The sequence below is a fragment of the Rissa tridactyla genome, chromosome 7 (genome assembly GCF_028500815.1).
Source record: "Rissa tridactyla isolate bRisTri1 chromosome 7, bRisTri1.patW.cur.20221130, whole genome shotgun sequence".
In the NCBI taxonomy this organism is placed as follows: domain Eukaryota; kingdom Metazoa; phylum Chordata; class Aves; order Charadriiformes; family Laridae; genus Rissa; species Rissa tridactyla.
In genome coordinates this window covers 43,594,470-43,606,604 of record NC_071472.1, presented here as the reverse complement: position 1 = coordinate 43,606,604, position 12,135 = coordinate 43,594,470, and the positions used below count along the sequence as shown (strand labels likewise).

At 42.6% G+C, this 12,135-nt stretch overlaps 1 protein-coding gene across 26 annotated transcripts in view; it reads right to left on the bottom strand.

Moving 5' to 3' along the window:
* The window catches only part of TRPM8 (transient receptor potential cation channel subfamily M member 8), a 152,488-nt gene that overhangs the window by 40,090 nt on the left and 100,263 nt on the right, over positions 1-12,135 (bottom strand). For 12 of the 26 annotated variants that reach the window (XM_054209564.1, XM_054209567.1, XM_054209591.1 and 9 more), the window contains 4 exons: positions 8,423-8,509; positions 5,814-5,918; positions 4,120-4,193; positions 1,106-1,262 (listed from right to left, as the gene is read on the bottom strand). In XM_054209564.1, the coding sequence (XP_054065539.1) occupies positions 1,106-1,262; positions 4,120-4,193; positions 5,814-5,918; positions 8,423-8,509 (423 nt within the window). Of the gene's footprint in view, positions 1-1,105; positions 1,263-4,119; positions 4,194-5,813; positions 5,919-8,422; positions 8,510-11,193; positions 11,314-12,135 lie in introns of those variants that run through there. The other 14 variants (XM_054209575.1, XM_054209574.1, XM_054209572.1 and 11 more) reach the window with 5 other exon arrangements.

Genomic DNA, 12,135 nt, shown 5'->3' with positions numbered 1-12,135 from the left:
GGGCCTGAGCAAGCTGATCTTTGTGGATATGCTTTGAGCAAGAGTTTTGGCTAGAAAACTCTGGAGAGCCCTTCCAAGCAAAATTACTCTTTCAGGGTGCAGGCACACAAGCCCCATTCCAACATCCCACAACATCCTTCAGAGTGTCTGGTCCAAGGCCTAAGATACGACTTCACGGAAAGAAGCACTGCACATCCACAGACTGTGATGATCTGCACACAGAACAGATAGGGAGGAAGGGAATACAGGTCAGCTGGCTCTGCAGGCAAGCGTTGGATGATGTGTTGTGCCACGTTAAAGCCATTAGAAAGCATGAATGATGATTTTATGGAGTAGCAAGCAGGTACATGCAGCTTCTGTATGGAAGAGTTCAGATCCTCCAAAGAAAGGTCTTACATCCCTACAGATATGAAATGCCTATTGTTATCACCTCATGGATCCTGCTGCACCTTCAAAGGCAAAGCATGTTACACGTGCTCCTGTCCCAAGAGTTGTCCACTGTCCACACAGCCTTGTCTTGGTGTTAAAGTCAGATAGTCAAGAGCAAAGCATGTTTATCAGGAGCTCGATCATTCAGGCACTTGAGCTTATTAGGTTGGGTTCACCACTAAAACGCAACATTTCAGTATGGACCACAAAACGGCCATTGTAACTGCACTCTGACATAGCCAGGGTGCAGAGTCCCGGTGAGAGACATCACAGATCTATTTTAAATTATATCCTACTAGCCCAAGACCTTCAGAATTGCATTACAGGGCAGTTACAATAAAACTAGCTACATGAAAAAAGAAAAATAATAATTGAGCATCACCCTCATTCACTCATTCTTCTGCCATGCCTGGAAACACATAATATCTTTTCACTCCCATCATTAGCCTATGAAATAAATAACACAGAAGAAATTATTCTTTGTTACCTATTGTCAGGACTTGAGAAACCAGCATGTCTCCTTTGTAGCCTAACTCCTTCCACTCCCATTAGAATAAAACCGACTTTAGCTTCACCTTCCCTGCTTTTTAGGGACTTCCACTGGCCTTGTATCCAGGACTCTGAATATGGTGCACCCAACAGGGGCCTGATGAATACCCTTAATACAATCACTCACCTTTCCTTTTTTTCCCATGTTTTCAAACTGGATGTCCCCAAAGGCATCAGTAGGAAGCTCCCTAGTGTGCTTCTTGTAATTCCATTTTTCATTGGTATTAATCTGAGTGCCCTCTATGTGCTGATTTTCAGGGTATCCACACTTACACAAGTTGCCCCTGAAAGAAAAGGGAATAGGCACAAAACCCCACCGTTATCATCCTGGGCACAGAAAAGTAAGCTCAGATATGTTTATTACCAAGAGACAGTTTTGTTTTTTTTTTTTCACAGATGAAACCACCTTCAAAACTGCTGCTCAGTCAGGACATTTCCAAGAAGTGTTATTTTGCAGCAAACCTGGAGCCAGTAGAATAGAGGGTGCCCACCATAGCAGTCACATCATGTGCGAAGCCTTGGAGCAGGGTCATACAAACCCAAGAAGCCAAGCAGCAGGCAGAGCTACGGAACCAGTTGTGCATGGGACTCTACTTGGATTTGCTAAGGGACAAATTAACAGCTAAGAGGAACCAACTCTCAGCTGAGACCGGTACCTAAGCATGCTTCCTACTCCTGTAATCTGCTTCTGTCTAGCACTGGGCAATGGAGTGGAGTACATCTCAGGAACCAGTCTGTGCTGAGAGATGAGCTTGACACTTCTGGGTGGGCCTTACCTATGTGACCTCTTTCATTATCACATACCAAGTTAGATCATCAGCAGCTTAATTTGAAAATCTATAACTGTGCAATGAAGAAAATGCACCAGAACTCGGCATCGGACACCACCAGAAGTGACCCCATCTGCTGCTAACCTGATGTGTACGAACGGTTTCTTTCCCTTTTTGTGCTCTCAACCAGATATGAAGAATTCACTAAGATGATTACTAAGTGTAATCACTTTCCATACGAACCCAGGGCCTAACTGGTGTCTAAGCACGCCTAAGACAATCACATCAAGAGGGAACGGACACCTGGTTTCTGAGCACGCTTTGCAGGCAGTTTGCTGCGTTCCCAGCACACTTCCCCCACTACCACCCCTGTCCGCTGCATGGCATGGTGTGCAGTCACTCCCAACACCCTCCTCAACAACACTGAAATTGCATCAAGGGGAGGAAGAATTCGCACTTTGGTTGCGCAGGACTAGTTGAGAATGCTAGGAGAACTCTTTTCCTAGGAAAAGCTGTAACACAGACCGTGAAACCTTATGCAGAGCCTATATCCCTGCTTCCTCAGAGGGCATGGAGAAAGGGTCCTTGCTTATGAAAAGAGAGGGTCGACTGACAACTGCAGTCAGCCCAGCCCAGTAAGCACGGACAACAGCAATAGGAGGGAGGAAGTGTGGCCCCTACAGTCTAAGGTAACAAGCAACCCCAGGTAAACGCTTGCACAATGTTAATTTTGCTAGCTAGCAGCACAAAAAAAAGCAGATGAGGAGACAAAGCAAGAGGAACAATGCTATTAACAGCACTGTGCAACTTGGGAATACAGAGAGAGGAAAATAATGCATCAGCCCAAAAGGCTGAAAAACATGAGGACACTAATTTGTGGGCTTACAGTGACATTTATAGCTAGCTTGCAGACTGCAAACATAAGATTGAGTAATGCTCTCCTCTGAAGATTGCTGTAAAGGTAAGTCACAGCATGCCTCTCTGAAGGAGAGAAAACTTAGACAGTTTCTTCTACTCCACTGTAGCTTACAAATAAAACCAGCTTACCTTACAAATAGATAGACAAAAAAATCCCAGCAAGTTATAAACTATCACTTGCAAGCCTTTCCCAGTAGGCTTGTAGGAAGAGAAGTTGATAAGAACCAGCTCTCCATCCTCTGCTGGTCCTTTGCCAGACATCCCATTTTAGATGGCCGAAGAGGACCCTAAGTAAGACTCTATGAAATAAGACTAATTTTCCTCCCTTTCTCTCTCCAAGGCATTTTTCCTCCCAGTTTCAGAGGAGAATGGAGTTTCTGAGAGCCCTCAGAGCTCTATATTAGGACTTCTGCAGCTGCATTAGTTTGATCGCTTTTCTCTTGAGATTACAAAAAAAAAAAACCCACAAAACACCTCAAAACCAAAAAAGCAAAAGCAATGTTACAGTCCTCAAACTTACATTGCATAAGTACTTGGGCCTGAATACGGAGCAAGTATAAAGTCCTGTCTTAAGAGAACATCAGCCTAAGCAAAACCTACTGGCTGTATCTCTCTGCTGTAAAGGCTTGTGCGTGGAACTTGTGATTTGGGTTTAAAAGGAAAATTTAAATTAGGCGAAGCTCTGATACATACTTACATTGTTATACACCAATACCAGTGCTGGTACTGCATTCCTAAAAGCATCTATACGCTGCCACGATTATGCTTCAAATAGGGAACTTGTATTAAAGCCCTTTACCTGAGCTGCTGAGAGACTTAACATGAAGGTCAGGCCCCTGCTTTTGCATCAAGTTATTTGTGGAGTAACTCAAACTGATGTATTTGCAGTTTTTACATGAAACAGTCTAGAGCAGTGGTCTCCAAAGTGGGGGATGCATTAAATAAACTTTAAAATAAGTAAAGAAATAAATAAAGAATAGCGTTTATTTAATCTTTATCTCATCCTTTGTTATTGATATTTTTGTGTATGTTTTATAATGTACACAATATTAAGTACAGTAGTAGATACATACAATTTGTAAATAAACACATACTGGAGGGTATGCTCAAAATGTTTATACTGATGGTGTGTGCAATCAAAATAGTCCCGAGACCACTGGTCTAGAGCTGGGAGAAGCACTCCAGGTGCCTGTCCGACCATCCGACTTCCAGCTTTTCTGACGACGACTGCAGAATACCCCAAGCACATGCAAAGAAGCCAACCAAGCAGTGATAACGAAAGGAGCTGTACAAGCGAGACTGAGGTGAGGTTGCGCTGCTAGATTCACACTATTAACAAACAAAAAAAAAAAGCTTGCTCCGTGCTGAACCCCTGCCACATGGCTTAGCAGGCAGAAATACCCTCAGCTCCCAGCCCCCCCACCTGGAAAACAAGAGAAAAACGGCTGCTTACACTGACTTGGTGTCTTTTGTAAAAAAGACACATTCTCTCTTCTTAAAGTTTTCTTGGATGAAGTTGACCAAATCCTTGAAAATAATTTAAAACACATTTACTTCTGGTAACTTATAAACCAGCAGAAACCTCAGTAACGGCATGGCCAGTTTAAACACAAAGAAAACTGGTGCAAATTTGTAAGTCTGCTTTCTCAAAGTGGATGGTGGGCAGCAACTAGAAAGCACTGATGGGAGCTGACTGGACACAAAAGACTACTAACAATCACAAATAGGCATGCCAAAAACCATGTGATAACAATATTTTTATATCTGTCAAATACAATCTATACTAAAGAGGCAAAAGGTAGGGCCTTCCCCTCCAAAAAAAAAAAATTTTTGAACAGCAAAACTGATTTGATATCCCAAGCGTGGCTGGAAAGCCTATTTTAATTTCAGCTTTTAATCCAAAAGACCCACATAGAAAACGTGTTACTTGAATTCAGTGGCATGACGTGGTTAGTTGTAGACTACGGAGCATTTCTATTTGCATGCGTTGCCCTGTTTCCAAACAACTTGCAGCACTGACAAGATTTTTCAAACAGTGGTTAACTCTGGTCTAGATACTGCTTAATAGATTATGGCAAACACTGTTACTTCCCAAGGGGGGAAAAAAAAACCAAACAAAAAACAAACAAACAAACAAAAAAACAAACAAAAACCATTAGCGTCCCCTTGGGTAGGGGCTATTTTAATTCAACTTAAAAAGACCCTAGCAGGAGACCTGAACTACTAAAGTCATGCTTTATGTGAGCTCAGTGGAATGCCAGGTCTCCCCAGCTCGTTTAACCATTAACTCTCATATTAACCTTGAAACTCCGTAAGTGTAGGCAAAGCTTTAAAACCTGGGAGCCGCAAATTCACTCCTAATCTGCCTCTGCAAGCTAGGAAAGCAAAAAACGTTTCTCCCTTGCTGATAAAGGTTCGAAGGTTTGGGTTTTCTGTTTGTTTTTAAACACAGCTTGGATTTGCAAGCCAAGATTTAGTTTGGGATGAAAAGACAAGACATACAGCTATAGTTAAATGTACCATTTTGACAGAACACTTGTATTTAAAAAGCAGTTAGAGGAAGTTATTCCAAGTGGAAACGCATTCTTTAAAAAGGACTATAATACCCAAAACAAAGAAAATAGAAGAGAATGTATTTAGCCAGTAAAAGCCACAATGATGCAAGACCAAAAAAATAAAAAGGAGGGGGAACCACTTGCTAAAGACCTAAGAAGTAGTCATCAGGCCTCTTGCAAGCCCATCAGAAGCAAGGAATCTGCCAGACAATGCCGGTGATCAGCAAATGATTGAGGCTTTTCAAGGGATGTTTAACATAATTATATGTTGTCTGCCTTTGCCATCAAGTTTCATGAAGAGGTTGGGGTTCTTTATGGAGACAAAGGATTTGTCTCTAACTGAAACGTGAAAAAGGATTTTAAAGGAGAAGTGACTAAGAATGTACAATAGAGTTACAGGGATCAAAAGGAATGCAATACATCCTTAGATTTTTCCCCAAGTCAACAAAGCACTGCTCCTGCTTGAAGGGAAACTTCTTAAAGGAGAACTGACAAATCAATCATCCTTCTCCCGACATGACCTAATTCATAACCCCCGGGCCCCACTCCCAAGACAACACCCAAGCTGATCAAGGATGAACCAGATACTCACAGCATCACTGGAGGACACATCTATGCTGCGAGACATGCTGGAATAGAGGAGTCTGGAACTCTCAAAATTGCCATTTCTCCGGTGTCGCATGGTGCCCATGGAAACCTGGAAGAGCACAGCAGAGGGGGAGACCAAGGAGCAATGGTCATTTCTTTCACTAGATAAAAACCAGCAAGGACACTTAGTGCCCTAGGAAGGCAAGGGAGGGGTTATTCGAATCCAGCATAAAGAATCAGGAAGCGTATTAATTCCTAAAATGCAAAACTAACATTCAGAGAATTTGTTTTCTTTTATTTCATACCACAAAGATACTTTGGTCTTTCTTTCCCCACTCCAAAAAGAAATCCAAGTCAACATGCTTTGAGAAAGGAACATACCTAATATGCCATCCCATTCAATTCACTTAATTCTTTCCCTTCCCATCTCTGATGGGTGTGCTATTGTGCTATTCAGTGTTTAATCCAGTGTATTTACAAATTAAAGGGGATATTAAGAAGAAACATTTCAATCAGAGAAAACAAACTTCAGTGTAAGAAGCAGCTGGTCTGTCAGTATGCCAGACGCTTAGAGTAGATGCAGCACCTGAACATCGATCCCTCAGGTCTCTGTCCACTCCTGTGACCAGGACAGTTAACACGTGCCACCCAAAGAGTAAGTGGATTTAAAGCTTGTTGGATCCACAAGTTAACAAGTCACCCTTGGAAGCAAACACACTTCAGTTGCCTTCTAGAGCAGATACCTGTATTGACCTCACTGTCTTTGAAGGAGCATCACTTCATTTGCACCAAGGCACACAAAAAAAGCCAAAACCTATTTATTCTAAGAGCACATACTTCAATTCCCTTTACTTTGCAAAATAATATTGGTCTTTTCCTGAAAGGTAGGTTGGCAGCCAGCTAACGTGGTGATCTCAAATTCTACTTCTCCTTCCAACGCTGTCTTCTCTCCTGCCTTTTCCTCTTGCCCTGCCCACCGGGCTTGCCTCTCAGGTGATACTGCCACTATATGGCAAAAAGCATCGCTCCCAGACACAGGAACACGAATTCTCCAGCTCTGATGAAGCATCCCTGTGTAAATATATAATTTCTGAGACCCAAAACCTGGCAATTTACTTGGAGCACTCACCAAAGTAGGAATGGCACAGGCAGCGGGAAGCTGCAGTCATAAATAGAACCAAGGAGGGTGATGTGAGCAACTCCCAAAGCAGGAAAGAAAAGGCAAGTTTCCACAAAAACATGTATATTTATACTTCATGCTTATTTTAAAGATACTTTGGAAAACATTTCATGTTGAGGGGGAGCATGATTGACTCAGTGTTGTTTACACAGCCACTTTCCCCAAATTCTTCGGCATGCCTGGGATCTCAGTCACTCTCTTTATCACTGTTAGGTGACGGAAGAGTGTGGAAAAAGCCCTCTGCCTCATTCACACCTCTGCGTGGAACAGGAATGATTTAAGCACAACAAAAGGCTGGAAAGCACATTTCATCAAATTGCAACCTGAGTAATTGGCACAGTGCAGTTGTCCCCAGCTTTTGAAGTTGTTTAAGTCTCATTTATTCTGTGCTGATTTATGAAAGGAAGATGCCTAAAAAGGTACCTGTGCTCAACTCAGGCACAGGTTTTAATTTGACCACGTAGAACCGGTACCTATGGAAAGCTGGCAATCACCAAAACCTTGGAGGAACAAACGGGTTTAATGAGGGAACAGCAATGCCCCTCTCTCCAAGAACAGCCAAGAGCAGAGTGTTTCAAACAGGGCTGGCATTATCATTGCAGAGAGATCCTATTCCAAATGCATGGATCCCTCCAAGAAAAAGAAGGAAGGCGATACATCCTCTGCAAAACATAAACCCAAACAGTTAAAAATCTCATCTCAGGCCTCCCAAGACAACACTGAGCTATCCTGCATGCCGTGTGAGAATCATTTAATATCACAATTCAGGCACAAACCTGAAAACCTGGTACATGGTCTGGCCGTTTCGTTACATTTCACACGGACTCCACAAGCACCTGAGCCTCTAAGCACCACACCACCTTCCACACACCCCCACCACGAGGATTCATAACAACAACAAAACCCAACCCTTTCTTCCGAAACCCAACAGTGTATAATCTCTTCACATCTCTTCTGAACTCATTAGAGAGGAAGTACTCCATGGAGAAGTCCTTCAACTCCTATCACAATCTCTCCCTCAAATTTCAACTTCGAAATGCTGATCCAACAGCGACTTCTCAAAATTCGTGCCACTGAGAGCTCCAGTTTTGCTGGCCCAAGCCTTCCGCATGGGAACTCTCTTCAACTGCAGATAAACGTCAGGCTATACCCACTTGCTCAAGGTTTCAGACAGTGGATCTGCCTCAGACCAATTTATTTCCTCTTTCAGTACTGCAGAAAAGTGCCACGCTGTTTCTCAAGGAGAAGCTGCAGAAGAAAATGGCACGCTCCTGCTTCGAAGCTCTTCATCTCCTTTGTGTTAATAACTCTAAGACTTCCCATCTTCAGAGCAAGGACAGAAATCCAGCAAGCTTTGAGCCAGATTCGGGAAAAGACTTTGTAGCAAACTTACTACAACAGCTCATAACAACAAAACACCAGAAGAAACTGACCTCCAAAGAGGCTACTGGTCTGGTCATGCCCTGCTTCAGATCTCCAGAAGAGAAGCATGGCTTTATTAGCACAGGAACTGCAAGGGTCTGTGGAAGGAGAAAGCATCTTTTTCTCTAAGGGTATCTGCTCAAGGGCCTTTTCCATGCAAAAAAGGGTAAGAAAAGGAGGAAGCCATAAACAAGAACAAAGAGCGAGGAAAACCTGACTGACAGGCAAGTAAGGGAAGGAGTGATGAGACCCAAACCTCTCAACCACAGTAACTGATAAGGGTATGTGGAATGTGGGAATGTTTATTCCAGCGAGGTTATCTGATGGGGCAGGTTTGTCAAATGGGATACTAAGGAAAAAGGGGAAGTCATACACAAAATATACAGAGGTGCAAACCTGGCAAGCAAACATCATGGAGACAAAGACAAGAAAAAACACCTTGTCAGTCACAGTAATTGGTGGGTTAGCAAGAAATTTCATGCAAACTGGGACTTTGCTGCCAATAAGGATGCAAACCTGAGGTTGAAGGATGTTGGAGAAGGGCGGGTGGAACTCTGCCAGCTGAGGAGGGGAAGGCAGATGGGGAGGAACACAGGAGGAATAGGCTGAAAGGGGTATAAAAAAGACCCTTTGTGTGTGAAATGGGGCCGCTGTGTGCACTTATCTGTCTGAGCCCTGCGCCTGATCACTGCAGTCTCTCCTAGCTTCTTAATAAATTATTTCTTAACTATCTGGGTAGGGGTGCTGGGCAGACAAAGGGGCCATGCCAGTGCTGAAAGGATCTGCAAATGTGAACCTGAGAGTCTCGTGTGTGTCCCTGCACCGCTGACGTCCTGTCTCTGCTGGCTGAATGGGAAGGGCTGTTGAAGCAGCACTTGATTACCATAGCCCAGAGCTCCATTAAAGGAGTATCAAGCACTAGAAACTTGCCAAAAGCAGTCAAATGATCATTTCTGCTCATTAACTTCCCAAGACCATTTCAGGGCCAGTGGAGCCTCGTGCTAGGTATCCATTAAGTGAGGTCCAAAGAACCACCTGTGAATCATTTAAGGACTTGCCCAGCATCACTCATGTACTGACAGATGCAAGACCAAACACAGTGGTTCTGGCTTTATAGTCTGACTTTACCTTCCCTAAGTACGGCACCATCCATTGTCCATCTATGGGCCCGCCTGGCTTTTCACAAACCCTCCAAACAAGTCCAGGGTCCTGCAGGTAATGGCCTCCTTCCCTGCATGACCTTGACTTCAGAGCAGATCAAGAAGGGCCTGGGAAACAAGAAGTCCTCCAACAAAAGACTGGTAGCTCTCACATTGTGGTTCCAAACAGGACAAGCTACAGGAAGACAGCTGACCTTAGTGTTGGGGTTAGGGCAGGTTTCACTCAGCACCCCGAACATTTTCGGATTCCTCCTTCCCTCCCCAGACAGCACACAAGCTTTGCATGTATTACCCAGCTCAAGGATGGTTTCCAGGCATGAGCTAGAAGCAGAGAAGCAACTATCAAAGCTCTAGCAGTTCCTCTTCCACAAAGACGCGATGCCAGAGGAATTTATATGGCTACAGCCACAAAGCAATCATCCCCCTCTTGTGACGTGTTAACTTTGGTAACAGTCAAGACAATGATGACTAAGAGAGTTTGTCCCTAAAAACATCACATTCTTTAAAATAAAGCAAACACAACCCCCCCCCCATCACTTATTTAACTGAGTAAGACTGGCATCTGTGCATTGGAGACATATTTCCTAATAACCCAGTAAGCAATTCTTATTTCATGCGATTGATGCTTGATGTAAAGATGTTTTTAAAGCTGTAATTCAAGATAAAAGTTCCACGGGGGAAATACATTTTGGTCTGGATCTATGCAACATATTTATTGGCAGTTTTACTTGTTGATTTGTTTAGTAAGTTAACACCGGAAAAGTGACTATGGACATAGCTGTACAGAGAGAGAAGATTAAATGGAAACAAGGGCATTAAATTATTCATTCAACAAACTAAAGGATTTCAAGTTTGTCTCACTGCAATTGTAAATAATTGATAAAAATGAACATGCTGCAAGCAGATTGAAAAAGTTAGCGAGAATGCAAAGGAACCCTGAAAACCTTGGACTTATTTTTAAATTTAGGTTTTGAAAAGCTGCATTGGTACCTCAGTGCTTAGCTGATATTTGTGAGTGAAGCTCATTAACTCCATGAGTGTTAGAAATACCAGCAATCTTACATACTTTCAAAGATGTGACACAGCTGCAATCTACGTATCAGGCAAACGCAGTTCATTTTCCATCACATTTGCAGCTGATTAAATATATAGGAAGACATTTTTAAAGCACAGACTAAAAAGCATAACCTTCTTAAACTAATACATTTTGAGAGTAATACCATTAGATAAATATCAGAATAATCCTCTAAATATAAGACTATTACTATGACTTCCACAGCACTTGAAGGAGCATATTCCAAGGAAATCTTCAGCCTAGAAGTGACTAATTAAAAAAAAAAGGTGACAAAAAATAACTAGTTCTAAAGACGCTTTAATAAATAGGCTTTTAAAAACTCGTCTGCAACTGAAAAAGCAAAACTAGCTTCCATTCTCAGAAAGGTTTCAGATAAATCTAACCACTATTTGCATTAACATAATCATAGCAACTGGTTTTATGTGCAAGCTTCCAAAAAGAAAAGGATGTTGTCAAACTCCAGATTCAATTTCAGCATATTAGAAGTATACACTCTTAAGTACAGAAAAGCCAATGCCTAATCACCTACCCACTGTGGAGCACTTACCAAAGTCTCCAGGATATGCTCCAGCAATCCTACTGAAATCATTACTCAAAGAGAAAGGTTTTGATGTACTTCAGCTGGCAAAGCCCCACCTTTTTTATCTGTGTCATGCTTTCCTTTTAAGGGAGGGCACGCAGGAAGAGAGAATGCACAGGAGTGAGCAACAGCAGGATTATTCACCCATAATGAAGGCAGGGATAATTGCAGCAGGACACAGGAAGTAACAGTCACGGGTTATTTGTAAGAGAACAGCAATGCTCCTGTCCCACCTGCTGCCAACGTACTGTCGAAACCAATAACGATACTGCAGCTGAATGTACACCATTAATGGCACCGTTAAAAAGCCAGAAGTACAAGAAAATGCCTGTGGGAATAAGTAATTAGTTTTTAATGTATCAAAGATAATGAAATAGTTCTAAAAATCAACACCTATTAATCTAACTTACTACAAGGTTGTTGACACACTGGTGAGTACGACAGAAGATTTTACAACTGGTATTTTGACTCAACGATTCCTTAATTTTTTGTCTGACACTCATTGGTGTAAAGTAATCTGGTTTCTTTCTGTCTTTCACTTAAAACTATTCACTTTGGTAAATGTCATTTCTATCACTGTGAAATTCATGACGACTCCCTGGAGATCCAGATTGTTCCCAGGCCACCCTCCTTGCAGAAACCAGAGCTGTCTGGTGTACTGTGGGAGAACCTTCTCCATCCTGCTCATCACTCACTTTGGACAGATGTCACCACCCCGCCAGCTCAAGCACTGCCCCACAATCCTATTTGACTTCGCACTGCAGAGAATGAGCACGGAAGGAGAACATGCATCCAGCTCTGGATCCACAAGCAATCCAAGAGCAGCAGAGGGAAAAAGGCCATGCTGTTCAACAGACTCAAGACAAAACAAGCAAGTGCTGTAATTAAAGATCTGCCATTGAAAACACA